General features: G+C 38.3%; 1 protein-coding gene across 1 annotated transcript; it reads right to left on the reverse strand.

Annotated features, from left to right (window-relative positions):
* Window positions 1-1,067: 1,067 nt before the first annotated feature.
* On the reverse strand, window positions 1,068-14,343 carry LOC143884592 (uncharacterized). Its single transcript, XM_077388243.1, has 4 exons — window positions 13,834-14,343; window positions 11,820-11,916; window positions 11,513-11,670; window positions 1,068-1,510 (listed from the first exon to the last, which is right to left on the reverse strand). The coding sequence occupies exons 2-4, from the start codon at window positions 11,892-11,894 to the stop codon at window positions 1,414-1,416; spliced, it is 330 nt and encodes a 109-aa protein (XP_077244358.1). The 5' UTR covers window positions 11,895-11,916; window positions 13,834-14,343; the 3' UTR covers window positions 1,068-1,413.
* Between the last annotated feature and the right edge of the window lie 3,017 nt (window positions 14,344-17,360).

Below are 17,360 nucleotides of genomic sequence, written 5' to 3' on the forward strand. Positions count from 1 at the left end.
CATTATTCTTATTTCCTTCTCTGTAACCATTACTTCCATCAGCGTACTCATTATTTCCACCGGCGTACCCATTATTCCCCTCTATAGCCATTATTTCCATCGGCGTACTACTCATATTCCCCTCTCTGTAACCATTATTTCCGCCGGCGGGTACCCATTATTTCCCTCTCTATAACCATTATTTCCGCCCGCGGGTACCCATTATTCCACTCTCTGTAACAATTATTTCCATCTGCGTACCCATTATTTCCGCAGGCGTACCCATTATTCTCCTCTCTGTAACCATTATTTCCATCGGCGTACCCATTATTTTCGCCGGCGTACCCATTATTGCCCTCTCTGTCACCATTATTTCCATCGGCGTATCCTTTATTTCCACCGGCGTACCATTATTGCCCTTTCTGTAACCATTATTTCTACCGTCGTACCCATTATTTCCGCCGGCGTGACCATTATTTCCCTCTCTGTAACCATAATTACATCTGGGTACACATTATTTCTGCCGGCGTACCCATTATGTTCCTCTCTGTAATCATTATTTCCATCGGCGTACCTATTATTTTCCGCCGGCATACCAATTATTTCTATCTTGGCTGTCGGAAATACCCAGAGACGGATGGATGCCTGACACGGGTTGAAAAGATAAGTGAGAAAAGATAACATCTATCGTTCTAAGCCAAAAGACAAGTGAGAATAGATAATGTCAGTGTTCCAAAAAGTACAATCGGCGTTCTAAAAAGTTTTCCAACACGTGTCAAGATCCATCCGTCGTTATTTCCAACGGCCAAGATAGAAACGAACCCAAGGTTCTCTCGGTTCAAATACACATTTAAACGAACCAAAAGAAGCCTCGTGAATCGGGCCAATTTAAGAGGCAGTAATGAAAAAGTAGGACTCTGTCGATGTCAGAAGGGTATCAGGGTCTTTTGACGACCCGATTTTGAAGTTTAGCCCCTTGTTTTAAAAGGTGCCCGCAATCCGTATTTTCAGTAAACATCGGCCTGCATTCCGTACTTTTCTCAATCCAAGGGGTGGGTGACTTATGTTATAAAGACATTCGAGCAAGAGAAGGAAACCAAAGCAGAGTTTTGTATTGAATGTTCAGAGTAGCGTTAACAGAGCCATGAAGTTTTTGTTTCAGTGCCCATGTTGCTCGTGTTTCTGCTTCATGAAGCCCAAAAGGAGCAAGCCGAAGGAGAAGGAAGCACCAAAAGCAGCATAAAATGCAAGCATTCACCTTATTCTCATCATGTAATGGAAATAATTCCCATATCCATTTAAAGCTTCTTCTTGTCTAGCGTGTGTCAATTGTACGTATCTTTCTCCAGGTGATATAAAATGGGCTGAGAGGTTTCTCATTAAAACCGATCCTCTGTTTTAAATGCTATATATAAGGTGACGTTGCTAACTCTGCTAGCTCTTTTTGCTTAGTTCGATCTGATCTTTTGTTGCAATACCCATCTCCTCCATTTGTTGTTCAATTGATACAAGACCTGTCTCTGCAAGAAAACTGCAAAGGAAGCAACAAAACACAGGAACCTCATAAGAAACATCTCCAGTGTAAACTGTTAGGCCTAATTTGCTATTATTATTATAATAACTTGTTTTTTCAAGCACAATTTTTTTCCCAAAAAGCAATCTATTGCATCTCATGAATTGTGTCCCAGAAATATTATTAATGGAAAAAAGAAGGCAATTTCAGAATCAAGCAGCATGAGTAGAAAACAGATCCCCTAAAGGAAATCAATAACTAATTAGTGTTGTTCCATTTCAACAAAATATGGGATAATTGCTACTCAATAGGTTTTCACAGAGATTCTAGATTTTATTTAGGGTGCATTTGGATGTGCACCCAAAGTTGCAATTTTGGTGCAAATGGGTAATTTTAAATTGCAAGGTAAGTGTAAAATGTAATCCGGCTGTAATCCAGCAACCCGTTGTGTTAAGGGCATACCAATATACCATTAAAGGGATTTTTGTCAATCCACCCCAAGCAAGAATAGTTGACGGCAGCCCTCAAAGGGCTGATGTCGAAGTAGAGAAGAGCGTCTCCTTTTACTTCATATTTGAGTCACAAATCTCTAGGAAAATAAATAAAAAGAACTAAGGAAGAGAAAGCAAGACGGATCAAAAACCCTAGGGCTCTGGTACCATGTTGTTTGTGTGTGTGTGTGTGTGTGTGTGTGTGTGTGTGTGTGAGAGAGAGAGAGAGAGAGAGAGAGAGAGAGAGAGAGAGAGAGAGAGATTAGGGTTTCAGGTTAGCATATTATGCTACCTTCTAATACAATGCAAAAGACAAAAATGCCCCTAATGGTATGCCCTTAACACATTGGTTTTAAATCATGAAGCTATCCGATGCATCTAATGACTTTGGTGTCACAAAGAGAGGCCGAAATTATGTCATTTCAGAGTCTACAGAGGACAGAAATATCTTTCTTATGCAAGCAATGCACATCACATAAACCCTTCATGAAGTTAAACATAAATATTATCTACTGAAGAGATATAGCCAACATAAAGCTAGATAAGCGCGGCTCACAGAATATATCCTGCCCAGCCAGTGCCGATGGAGTAATATTTCCAAAAGAGTTGCACCAATTCAAGCATCTGAACATCTAATTATTTTCTGTGCTGACTCCAAATATACGGTCAGTTCATAGGAAAGTTATGCAGTCATAATGCATCCCTCACTAGTTGCTGATACATGTATAACTACAAATTCTATAATTAATTTAAAACAGTTCTGGCAATATAAGCTTCCAACTGAGAGTGGATTCTTTAAGCACAATCAATATTATTGAGGTGGAAGGCCTCGATCTCCTTCCTCCACGTTAAGCGGACGTCCAATGAGGAGGTGGACAAATTGGCAAGGGAAGGAGTTTCAAGAGAGTCTAGAGTTGTTTGATTTTCTTCCTCCCTAGATCCTTTTATTTTCATTGTACTTCTATTTTCTCTTTGTTTCTCTCCTCTGATGTATCTTTGGGACCTCCTTGGTCTCGTTGGCGGTAATGAAATCTTTTTATTTTTATTTTTAAAGGTAACAAATTAAATTAGAAATCAGGGGACAAGATGTCCCACAAGATGAAACAGTACAGAGTGCAAAAATTTGCCAATGAAACAGTAATGAAATCTTTTCACCATTCAAAAAAAAATTATTGAGGTGGAAGTAATCCCAATGAACATGAGCTCAAAGATTTGCCTGTCAAGTTATCTAATCAATTTAATAACAGTTCTGATAGTAAGCTTAGCATGACTGAGGGTGGATTTTTTAAATTGATATGAATTGAGGCAGAAGTTATCCCAGTGAATATAAGTTCAAAGACTTCTGAGGAATAATAAGTTACATCGAGACCAAAAGGCAATGTGTTGAGCAATAAATGAATAAAAACTGAGCATGACCATTCACCGTGAATTATTAAATGATTTGAAGTTTAAAGTTTTTAACATAGCATAAAGCAGATTCCCCATGCAAAGATAACAAAAAAAATTCTCATTATTGTCTGATCAACCTTCAGATCTCCACTAAGATCCAATCAACATTATAATAGACAGAGAGCATAATAAACTAGAGCATACAATATTCCTAAACTTCCAGACCTAACAGTTATGCTTCCGCATCAACTTATCTTGAGCTCTTTAAGATTAACTGCATGCATCATGATCATCTGATTTTCACTTGATCGGCTCCAAACGATAATCTTTTCCAACTTTTACCTGGGGCTAAAGAGATCTGGTACTTTTATTTCTTTTTAACGAAAGATGACAAAAAATTTTATTAGAAACTAGAGGAGAAACAAAGAGTGGGGATGAGACGAGACCAACAATAGAAAAGGCAAACAAAACGAAAAATACAAAAGAGCAAAAGGCAAAAAAAAACTACACACAGAAGCAATTACAGAAGATAGAGTCAAAGCAGTCCTTCAAACCCCTCACTAGATAAAGAAGCCACCATACAAATAGTGCTTTTAAAGATATTCCCAATGCCAGTAGGGCCAAAGAAGTCTTTGATGACCTCCCAGTTGATCTTGTTAAACACTCCGATGCCCTCAGAGCAACCATCAAGGTTCACTTCAGCGAATTAAACAGGGGTGAGACATATCTTGCAACAACTACATCCTATATTGGAGAGATAAAAGAGACCTCTCTCCATTCCCAAAACAATTCAATAAATGAAATGCCAAAAAATCCTTTCTAAGAGAAGGCAGGAATTGATAGAAATCTGATACCCAAAGTGAAAATCCACAGCGCATTGAAACCCCATCTACAATGCTATTTATGCATTCCAAATGCCCTCAAGTACTGCAAAAGTAGTAATTGTCCAAAATATTCTGCCCCTGTCTCTAAAAATACCTTTACCCCAATAAGAGATCCAATAGGAAGGCCGGAAGGAACTAAAAGATGCCAAAGATATTGAGAAGAATTGAACAAGTTGTGAGCCCACCTTTAACCAGATGAGTATGCCATTAGTTGATTCCTCATTACATAAAAATTACATGCTTTTGAGTCTAAAGGACTTTTTAAGAAGGCCACAAGGGTTTAATGTATCACCCACCACCATCCAAGAGAAAGTGTCCACAGATGAAGGGAATATGTACCCTCAAAGGATAGTGATGGGAAAGCTGCTCACAAACTTGAAAAAAGATACGAAAAGAAAGATATAATAAAAAAGGAGACCGTTGCAATAACTATAGTTTTAAATTTTGGCCAAAATCCAAAATTTCGACCAAAAATTTCGGTTCCGGCCAAGGCCGAAATGAAATTCACAATGAAACGGGTTTTTACACGATTTCGCCAAAAATTCCCCGAAATTTTGAAATTTCGTTTTTCATCCTTATTTACAAAAATTTCCTCCGAAATGAGATTTTAACCGGAATTTTAAAATTTTCCATCGAAATTTAAAGATTTTGTTTCGTTAGAAATTTTATTAAAACCGAAATATTATCTTTTTTTACATAATTTTGACCGAAATTGTGGCCGGTTTCCGAAACCGACATTTAAATCCTTGGCAATAACACACCCAACCTCTATTTTTTTTTTTTTTTGAAAGATGACTTTATTAATGAAAAACCCAAAAAGGGGACAAGATGTCCCCAACACAGTGCCCAGGCCTATTAATGCACGACCATTACAGAAGGAAGTACAAACTAATCACTTTACCTCTACTCAAACTCTTCCCCCATTACGTTTCCAGGAATTGTAATACACGTCGATTGTAGGGTGGCTCCCCTATTAGCCAACTCGTCTGCCTCTTCGTTCGCCGTGCGTCGTCTGTGATTTATAGTTGGTCGAATTGAGTGAAGTAGATCTTTTACTTTCGCAATGTAGTTCCAAAGCCGCCAGGGACCCTTCGATTTATCCAAAGCCCATGCGATGACATTCGACGAATTCCCTTCTACAATCAGCGGCTTAGAAGAAAAAGTAGAGTACTACTTGATACCAAATAATAGTGCCCTCACTTCCGCCTCGTTAGCGTCGCAAATTCCGATCCGTCCCGAATAAGACATCACTATACTCCCTTTTTCATCCCTAAAAATACCGCCAATACCAGCCGGACCTAGATTTCCAAAGGAACTTCCTTCGAAATTCAACTTAATCCATCCCGCCAGTGGAGGATTCCATATTGGAGTTATGCGATGCTTAGCTTTCCTTTTCCAAATTATTGCGGACCAATTCCTCGAGATTTCCCCAACTCCGAAAATACCACCTTTAGAATTCTTAGCCCATGAAATCAATTCCATCTTAATTTCAGTGCAAATTCGATCCAGAGATTTGGATTTATCTTCGAATATGCGATTGTTTATTTCCTTCCACACATTCCATATAACAGAGTATGGAAGTAGTTTCCAAAGTAGGTTGTGTTTCACCAAAAACGCTGCCCGTCCAGTTAATGAGCAATCTTCTGATCGATTTCGGAAAGACCCATTTGACGCCGAAAGATCTGATAATTTCCATCCATATGTGGTGCACGAAAGAGCACCGGAGTAGCAGATGATCCACCGTCTCTTCCGCCTTCTTACACATCACACACCAGCTAGCCATCGGAATAGTCCTCCTTTTGAGACGGTCGCACGTGTTAATTTTTTTGTGAACCACTGTCCAAGCGAAAGCTTTCACTCTTGATGTGTAAGCGAAAGTTTACACATCACCCAACCTCTATCTTTTTCAAAGGGAGAAATGAAGATGGACTCGATTGACCACAAAAACAACAGTAAGCGTTCAAACTCAACATCTTTACGATTTAAACTCCCATACTACCCATTCAACCAATATTTTGTAGCAATTCCTAATGCACACACAATCCTAAAGAGATTAGGTAAATCACGGAAGAAAGATCTAAGGATACTAACCCAACCAAAGATCCTCCTAAGATTTAACCACGTTCATTTTGGGTTACGCAAATCGTGGAACTATGCCCTGTCCTCAACCTAGTGTTGCCCAAACCAAGGATCTGTTCTCTTATAATTTATGCCAACTCCTTTAATCAATGAGGTGCTTCATTTAGCTCTCTTCTTCCTTTCCTTCTCTAAGAAAATATTTGATGCTTCTTCAACCGCCCTGTTGTAGATCCATGGATCTTAAACGCGGACATAAAGCACACCGACATGGTAGTAAGCGAAACTTTGAAAAGGGTGATTCTACATCCAAAGCATAGTTTTAAATTTCTATCACAACTGATACAAAGCATTTGAAATGTTTCTGTTTCCATCACCATCGAAACACATACCAAAACCGAAACGCATAATATGTGTATTAGTAGTATATATATTACATAATTATATTTATATGAAATGCATATGAAATGTGTACGTATTATGTATAAACAATTATATGAATCGATAGGTACGGAATTATTAGACAAGTACGACAGTACATTTCATTAGGTGTTCAACGTTGTTAAAACCATAGTCGTCGGAAACTACTTGGGCGGGTGGGAAACCCGTTTCCCATAAAACGCGTTTCTCGCGGTTGGGAAACTCGTTTCCCCTAAAACGAGGGAAACACGTTTCGGAAACGTTTCCAAAATATGACACAAAATTGAAGAAATGTTTCTGAAACACATGGGAAACATATGGAAAACTTATGTAAATAATGTGTAAATGCAGTTTTCCAAATTAATCCTGCATGTACATATAATTAAGAAGAATAAGTGAGTGATTCATACACAGCATCTCTTTCTTTTATCAAGGGTTCAACCAATCGATACGTGTCTACAAATAATTGAAATTCAATTTCTTGATCGGTATCTTCAATTTTTGGAAACTTATGAAGTTCTTCCGTCAAGCACTGATCAATGAACCTAAAAAATCCCTCAAATTGTAAACATATGCAACACTCGTAGAAAGTGCATATGAAAGGTGTAGGAAACATGTGTGGAACTTTCAAAAATCATTTTGCAAAAAACACATCATTTCCTAAGACGGTTCTCGTACGATTTTCTATTGTTTCTCGTTTCTCGTTTCCCCTGTATTTTGTTCATGTGTTTCCCGTTTCTGTTTCACGTTTCGTTTCCCGAATTCGTTTCCCACCCTGATAACTACGGTTAAAACATTATGAGTGGTTTTTTGCTTAAATGATGGTTTTTTCTTGTGTATTTGAGCTTATTCTAGTACTTCTTGATGTTTCATCTTAAATGCCCATCATTTGCATATGTTTCCATAATTTTAAAGGATTCCCACCAAAATGTTCATTCGAAACCGATATATTTCCAGTTCCATCACAATCAAAGCACATACCGAAACCAAAATCTAAAAACCTTGCTCCAAAGAGAGATAGCTCTTCTTCTAGTAAGCCAACTTCTTTCACCCCTCCACCCACCAAAGCACTTTCAAGAGAGCAAAACGACAAAGCATCCCAAGATAGGTAATGAGCCTCTCATCCTTGCACCTCAATCTATCTGCAAGGAGTTTCGATCAATCCCCAATCAACATCCAGATCCAAAAATAAAGCTCTTTCCAAATTCATTCCAAGTTTGGAGACCGCCTCAAACCATCTTATAACATTGGAAGATTGCCACGATCATCCCAGATCACATTTCAAAACATCAATACATCATCTAAAAAGAGAAAATAAGAAACAGAAAAGGAAGACCTCCCAACTTTAAAACCTTAAGGCAAGTTCTCAGTATTTTTCGGAACCTATGAATTTGGACACAGACTACAGCAACATAGGTAGTGGCAACGGTACCAGCAGCATCATAGGCATCATCTTAGCAGATCGATAGGCAGATTCCTTCATGATCTAGAGCCATACGAGCATCACTTCACCCAGCTCCATACATAGATTCACTAGTTACCTTAGCTTGATTCCACAGGTCCAGGCACAAGTTCTTTACTCCTAAGTGCAACTTTCCAAGATTTACCTATGAGTAAAGAGATCAACAGTCCTTTACTCCTAAGTGTAACTATCTTATCTCTGGAACCAAACTTTCTTTTGGTTCTTATGTAAAAACCAGCATGAGTACTGATTCAATAACTCAGCTACTAAGCCACTTAATTGAAATAGACCCATACATGGTTAACCCTGTTCAACTGAAAAATGACTTCATTTATCAGCTCTAAAGGCAGGTCATGAGAGAAACTTTTCCACAGTAAAATCTCACGGAGGGCATCGATTACTTTTAGCGGCTAGATAAGGTCAAAGAGGAAATGTATGGTGGTCAGCCATATTTTCCAATGAAAAAAGGGTGGGAAAAGTACAGGTGGAGACCATTTGTTCAATGACCCAGACCAATATTTTTTTGGTCCCCGCCACGGTCAGCCCTTGCTGCAAAAGTCTTCGACCTTGGGCTATCCAAACACTTCAAATTGTGGCTGGACAAGTGACCGAAAAGGGAGTCAATGGTATAAAAATCTCCATAAATCGAACAGTTAGGATTGTCCAATGGCAGATAATTTTTTCTATATACAGCCATCCATTTTAGGGCCCAGCAAACGAGTTGTTTGGATCATCAAAACGGCAGACCCTACCTGTATCTTTGCCATCAGTATTATTCACTTGAAAAACATGAGATAAAACCTAATTCCTCAAATATAAAGTCCCTAATGAAAACTGAACATCGCAACGTGGTGATTGCAGCCCCACAACAGCAAAACATAGAAAAAGAAAACAACTCACTCAAGATCATCAACTCCCCGAACACCAAAGAAGAGGACAATCAGCATATTTCCCCACAATGATAATGTTAGAGGTGGTCGAAACCCATCTTCAACAAAATACATCAGAGTTTTTTTTTTTTTGTAATGTAAGCTAGAACTGAACCCATGACCTATGACAAAGAGCATTAAAAATATAGGGCACCGCTAAATGGAATTAAGATGCTCTATGCTATAGAGTTTCCAATTTCACACGAAGAAAAAGGTGCAAAGAACAATGGGATTTTACCAGTGACCTCAAGCTAGCAAAATCAGTTGAGACCACCCTCCTTGTCAATGATTGAATCTTCACATAACTGCGTTGAGCAACGTTGATAGCATTCACAAAAAGGGGTGGAGGGTCCTCAAGAAGGGGGGTGTGAAGGCAGGGTGCACTGAGGGGGAGGAACATCATCCTCTTTTAGGGGCAAAGGATGTTCCTTCACCTCCTCAACAAATGACATTACAGTGTCGCATTTTATAAAGCTAGGTTCAAACCTGTGACATTAAGTTCATGATATAGGGCATTAATATCATAGATCACCATCTAATTGAGTTAGAGCTCCATCATTCAACGCCAAAAATAAACATCACCAAACTTGGGAAATTTCATTCCCATTAGAAGTAGGGATATGTAAAAAATATTACTGTCTCATATCTATTCTCTTGCAATGATCAATAGGTGCCCATCTAATTAGTCTTTCTACCATTTTCACCATATTATATTTTTTAATATAGAACTCCGAATTATTCACTGTATTATAAAGAAACCAATGAGGACTTCCATTCAATAGACAGTTACACAAAACTACACAACCCTACCAGAAATCAACCAGAAATTAACACAAAGTATGGAGACCCGCAAAAGTTTAAAAACCTGAGCATGTGGTGAAAACAACTCTTTCAACTCAATAAAACCCTATAGAATATATAATTATGCATCTAGATAGCAATGCAAAAAAATAAAATGAAAATAACATAAAATACAAAACTTTGACAAGCTACCTGGCTCTGAAACTAAAAGAAGAGCTAAAAATATTTACAACAGACGCATCTAGGAAAAGGAAGCAAAAACGAGAAGCATGGAGAAGCCTGGAATTCAACAAGCTAAGCATGTTGAACAAAAGAAAATGACACTTTCCAATCAATATAATCCTAGAACCACATAAAATAGCAGAAAGCTTACAATACTAAAGAACAATTGAACAAGGAAGAGATCGAAAAAGATAATATCAAAGAACAAATTTGATCTGCAACTCCAAGACCTCTTCCCTCTTTCCATCCAAACTTCTTCAACAGTAATAGGAAGTGGAAAAACATAAAATATATCAGGAAAGGGAGGAGAGGAGGAACACTCAAGGAAAGAAAAAGGCAAAACCAAAATAAAGGATGAGAAGATGACCTGAAATCCAATGTTGGAAGAGTCAAATGCCAGCAACCGAGTTGGATCCCAATACAAATCCAACCAAATGACTTCTTTCCCATTATCTCAATCAGATTTTTAGTTCGGGAATTTTGTTACCACAATCTAGTGTCTATGTATATAAAAAAAAAAGCATTCAGTGCTTGGGCATTCTTTTCTCTTCTCCGTGTTAGTGACTCTAATTTGTTAGATGTGGAACATATGCACATGATAGAGACTGCTCATCAAGTGAGCTCAATTGTGGATGGGTCAAAGACCCAAAAAACACCACCAAATGGGTGATCCTAGCCATTCACTTGGTACAATTCATCCTTATTAACAAATTTGCATTTTGCATGATCAAAAGAATAAGTATTTTAGTTCCTAAAATTTAGCTAGTATTTTGAATTGCCTGCACACCCTGAACAAGACTCGTAAAATAATTTAAGACAAATCACATAGATTGCTCAACTGTATAATAGCCAAAATACTATTGAAACAAGGAAAACATGACAAAAATATGAATACTCAATAAGAGAAAATGTTGGCAGTGAAACATTATCAAGACATCAATAAACTGAACATAGGAACCACACATTTAAAAATAGTTCGCTGCAAACTTAAGTTTCTTTCAGGCGAAACCACAAGCAAGATATAATATGATCATAGCTAACAGGAAGGGGAAGACCATAACTCCAATAAGTCGTTTTTTTAATGGTAAATGTCCATGTATAACAAATAATGTAGAGAATTTCCATGCCAGAAAAACATATATTTAGATGTGATGAACATCAAATAACACTGCTGCTGTTTCCAAAACCGCATGATCTTGTGGGTGTGGAAAGTTTTGGGGATGGAAATAGTGATGTCTTTAAATTACAGACAGTGGATCTCAGAGAGAATTGTTTTCAAACAAAATTTCACTCCTTTTTCAAGCTTCACACTTCGTAACTTTAAGAGTGGGGATAGAAATAATTACCGATTAAGAAGTACAAGCAAAATTCCGCTTATAACAACAAGCAAAAGAACATGTATTATCATAATGAAATCACTTGATGAGAATGCTAGAGCCAGCATTGCAGCAAGACAAACACCAAGTGTCAAAAATGTAATTTTGATCATTGACCATGTGGGACCCTGAAATCCAGCAAGTAAAGTGAATCAGCTTCCTTACACCAATAGAAGATTGCATGGAAATGAAACTGTCCATTACCAAGCAAAGCAATGAAAATATATGATAGAAGCTAGAGCCAATTCAACTATAATTTCTGAAAAACCATACATACATTAACACCAGAAGCCAAAGCCCCCAATAGCACCGCTTTTGCAGATGATACGTTGTTGTCAATGGGACTGGCCATTAGAATCCTTCAGATACAGTATCTGGAAAATAAAGAGTTCACACATTTAGGAGACAAAAAGGTGCCCATCATTGTGCATTGAAGGAATTATATTCAAACTAGTACACAGTATGCTTAGATATCAATTTGAGTTTCAAATATAACGAAAGCCAAAATGTGTGTTCCAAATTAATGAGTTTCTGTCAGGAGAGAGAGAGAGAGAGAGAGAGAGAGAGAGAGAGAGAGAGAGAGAGAGAGAGAGCAATACACACGAAATGATGAAAAAGTAAAGATTTTCATCAACTGGAAAGAAGTTACAGAAAGTCCAATGGAAATTCCAAACGATTATGTGCCATAGCACATGAAAAAAAATAGTACACAAAAGGATACACAATAGTTGACAAAATCCTTTTTTTTCACCATTAGAAGAAAATAACCACAACTCAGACAGTGCATTATGTAAGTGAGGTTAGGTGAATCTTGTCTATATCTCGTTCGATCAAAATAAAAACTTTTGTATAACAAAAATTCAGGGAACATACCACTCTCACATCTGTTAACTAAGAGAGCTTATATTTTCAAATATCAAAAGTCAATCTTTACAAGACATTTGCAGCTGACTAAGAAGCAGATCTCTCGTAGTTGGAATATCACAATCTATTTTTTTTTTCCAAGATCTTCGGGAAGACTAACAGTAACTCCTAAAAGTGACCTTTTCACTTTCCACATCTACCCCAATCATGTTGAGCTCGTGTCATGTCCTTCGTAAAAATGCATTCCAATTGATGTGATGACAGAACATATGGAAGTGAGATCCACCCTCTTGAGTAACAATTATATCTAATTTATGTTATGGAAATCCACCTCAATATGTTTCATTCTTTCATAAAAAAACTAGATTGGCGGCAATATGAAATATGAAGAGCACACTTATTATATCAATAAAGTGGATTTCACAACCGGCCCAAGTGAAGTTTCCAACTTCTTGGGGATTGGAGATTAAAGTTTAAAAAGTCTAAATAATTGTAAATTGCCAAACCATGCATGATCAAAGAACATAGAGAAAATAAGAAGAAGAAACATGGAAAATCCTAATCAATGAAATTAAGAGTTCAAGTCCAACTCACAACGTGCCTCCTCGCCTTTATAAAAACCATCATCAACAGAATTTACAAGAAAACCCTTACGTTATGTAAACCGAAGGACATAAAAGATAAACCTAATAACTTACAAACAAGAAACTACAAAGAAATTATGTATAAATTAGAAAATACAAAGAAACCCATCAATGCAATTTATATACACCGTGTAAGGGTGTATATAACTCATCTATTTTCCACATAAATTAGAATGGGAGAACTGATGGATTGAGCATGGATAGTTGCATATTGAGTGGCATAACCAGATGACTAAACATTAGTAGATTCCATGAAAGGGTAATCATAGAAGAAATATCCAAACTTGAAGAAGGAAATTGTATTTTCCTTAAGACTTTGTTTGGATGGCAGGGAAAAAAAAATTCTTACAAAAAAATTTCCTCAGATTTTTTTTTTTCATTTCCACGATTTAGAAGGAAATGTTTTAGTTATGGCTTATTTAGAGGGATATCATTATAAATTGAAGGTCCCTCTAAATAAAACTTGAACTGCGGTAGTTCAAGTAACTTTTTCTCATTCGTAATCAAACAGTGGAAATTTTATTCATTCGTAATCAAACAGTGGAAAAGCAAGAAATTCTGGGGGGAAAAAAAAATCTTTCTCCAAACTTTTCCAATAAAAAAATCCTGCAATCCAAACAGGGCCTAAGGTTGATGGTAACCCATTTGCATAAAAGATGATTCACACATAAAGCAGAGATTAGAGTCAAAAGAAACCTCTACATAGGGTACTTCGTATAAAATCAGGTTATAAGAAATTAAGAGAAGACGAAGACGAAGACGAGAAGAGGATTATAAACAGACCTGAAAATATTTTTACGCTTTGGAGGTTTTACTCAATGTGAGATTGAGCGGTTGGATTTGGAGAGGAAAACCCTAACGGCAATTCGATCGCATTTCAAAACCCTAACGACAATTCCAGTTCAAGAGTTCGTCTACTGCTTTCATGTGGGGGCCAAAAAGACTGAATATAAAACCAACTTGATCGTCGTGATTTTCGAATCTGACGGCAGATATTCACCATCGAGATTAATCCTTATGATCTATTTTTTGATTGCATGTGAGGAATTCGTGTAAAATCGGAACCGTTGATCTTGTAGACCATCATGTGATGGCCAACACGGTTTCGATCTCATGCCTAATTTAACGGTGAGATACAGTACTCTAGAAATCAACGGTTACAGATTTTCTTGCAGGAACCATAAATGAGGATGGATCAAAGGGCTTGATCTTCCGGTTAGGCTGGTGTTTGTCTCTAGTCAGATCAACAGACCAAATCAAGAAAGTTGGGTCTTCAAGGGGTGAGAAGTGGCTGAAAATCAAGATACAAAGCCGACCTTTTCCCAATTTTTAGCAACCTATCACCCTCATCTCAATCGTCCGCCACCCCCCCCCCCCCCCCACCCCCAACACCCCGCCCGCGCGCAAATCTCTACCCCGATCTCATCTTCTCTCACCACTCTCATGATAAAATAGTGTCTCCATGTGGTGAGAGAGGTGTACGGAGGGCAGACCTGGCAAACGGGTGGGTCGGGCCGGGTCAACCCGCGGGTGATGCGGGTGCAGGTCCACGGGTCGGGTCATCTCATGACCCGCATTTTTGCGGGTCAGAATTTACGTGGCCGGCGGGTGGGACGGGTCAACCCGCAGGTCACCGCAAATACGGGGGATTGTAATTCTCTGAATTTGACCGCATCAGTTTTTTCCGTAATTGTCATAACTTTCTATATTTTATTGGTATTTTTTTCGTAATTTTAAAACTTTATAACCATTTCCAGGTAATTTTTCATTTAAAACTAAAGTTAGCTATTTTACTATTTTTCGTAATGATTACTTTTTTTTCTTTGCTAGCAACATTTGTCATGTGCGCATCTTTGCATCAGGATGGCCGCATGCCGAGAAGTGGCATAGGAGAAGTTTGCTAGCAAATTCGTATAAAAAAAAACAGAAGGAAATGTTATCAACACTACCGTTTTCTTATTAGCGCACTCTCACTTTATTAAAAGTATGGTATGGCCCACACCATAGGATGATCCAAACCGTCCATTAGATGGGCCATAGCCTAAATAGGTTATGCTCCAAAAATCATTTCCATAGGATGATCCTAACCCTCCAATCTGAATGTTAGAGGGTTAATCCTAACCCTTTATAGATCGGAGGGTTAGAATCAACCAATGGAAATAATTTTGGGGCATAACCTATTTAGGCTATGGCCCATCTAATGGACGGTTTGGATAATCCTATGGTGCGGGCCATACCGTACTTTTTATAAAGTGAGGAGTGCCCTCATAAAAAAACAGTATTGTTGATAACATTCTCAATAAAAAATTAAAAAATACGGTAAAAATGCGGGTGCCCGCGGGTTGACCCGACCTGACCCGTGTTTTTGCAGGTTGGGTCACTCGCGGGTTAGTTTTGACGGGTCACTAAAACTTAGACCCGTGCCCGCAAATTTGCGGGTGGGTTGGGTCGACCCGCGAGCACGTGTCGCTTTTGCCAGGTCTAACGGAGGGGGTGGTAGAAGGAGAGACATTTGAGAGGCAAGATTGAGATAGGATTGACTTTTTCCTCTTTGTTAGACACTTCACCCGCCCTACCCCTCCCTCTCTCACCACTTGGAGACACTAGTTTAAATTGGGGAAAAAAAATCATGGTAGCCAAGCATGGAGTAGGGGAGCAACACGGGTCGGGTTAGATTGGGTTGAGGCCAACCCTAGCCCAACCTGCCTCTAAATCTCTCAACCATAAGCTAATACATTTCACGTGTTTTATTCAAATCGGGTTGGGTTCGGATTCAACTAGATCCAAACAGAAAATACAAGAAAAAAAAAATCACCATAAGCAGGGGCGGAGCAAGGAATTTGCTCCAAGGGGGCAAAGAATGGTTGTTATAGCATGTTGGAGCCCGCCATTTTACACAATTTAGACATTTGTTGTGGGGGCCACTATTTATAATTCATGTTCTTATGAATTGGGCCCTAAGGGCTCTAAGGGTTTTGATTGAAACCTTAGTTTCCCTTGGATTTCAAGCGAATGAGAAGAAGAGGGGAGCATCTCTTCTACTTTGGGCTCTAAGGGCTTTACTCAGATGAAAAATGCCTTTTTTTTTAGTGTGGCACGATGCCAAATGTGGGGATGGAGACACACGTAGAATGTGAACAACTTGCAAGAAAGCATTGGTGCGCACAAAATGTAAACAACACCATCGACATACACAAAATGCAAATGACTCTCGAGATCGATTAACCAACTAATAGAACAACGCAAAGAGAAGCTACTTCGAGGGATAGGGAATTAAAGAGATAAACTCACCTAATAAGATGGATTCATGTTTTCTTTTTCTTTCTTTTTATTGGTAAGCTGGGATCGGACTTGAGACCTCAAAGTTGAGAAACAAAGCCTCAACCGTTGAGCTAACGTGTTTCCTTAATTTGATCAGACAATCTACAAATATGAAAAGTAACTGACAGTGCAAAAAGTAAAATATAAATGCTAAACACATCTTGTTGTGTGGTTCTAGGACCTCTTATGAGTCGTTCGTCTCTTTTTAGTTTTTATAGCCATTTCTCTAGTAGCCGATCTCCATTGTAAAGTGTTTAGAGAGGGAGCTTGTAATACTAATAATTACTCACTTATGGCTCCATCTTTCTCACGCTCCCTTATTTCAGATCGCCCGCTACTCCACCTTTCTAGAAAAGTGACGACTGGCCTGTAAATCCCTTAACCTTGTCTAACCAGGTCCTCATCAGGTAACTCGATCTCTCTCGTGACCAACTTCAAATTGAAAACAGGTGTAAACAAAATGTGAGAATTTTTCGGTATATTTTACTATCTTAACGTGTGTTTTGTTGATCCGCACATTATTCAAGAACTACTGACAGACGCCATGTGCAGTATATTATGTCCAATTTCTGCTTGCGCAAGATGGAAAATGATGATGAAGCCACATCAGTAGACAAAAAAAAAAAAACAGGCTTGCGGATAAGGATAGAAAGCCAGACCAGCAAATGTAGCAACTAAAGTTTGACATTCTACCATGAATTATTTTTTTCCACGATAAGCTAGTGACTCCAAGTGGCGAGAGAGGGGTAGGACTAATGAAAGGGATAAAAATCAGGAAACAAAAATCAAGAAAGTTGGGTCTGGTGAGAAGTGACTGAAAATCAGGAAACAAAGCAGACATTTTCCCAATTTTTAGTCACCTATTACCCTAATCTCAATCGTGCCCCCGGTTTGGGTCGATTTACCAGGGCCTCAACCCTAATTCAACCCGAAATTAAATCAGGTTCCCAACCCCAAACCCAATCCTAACTCAACCCGAAATTAGATCG

Source organism: Tasmannia lanceolata, unplaced genomic scaffold (assembly GCF_043159265.1).
Source record: "Tasmannia lanceolata isolate RefF3 unplaced genomic scaffold, GAP_Taslan_0.1 ptg000008l, whole genome shotgun sequence".
Taxonomy (NCBI): Eukaryota; Viridiplantae; Streptophyta; class Magnoliopsida; order Canellales; family Winteraceae; genus Tasmannia; species Tasmannia lanceolata.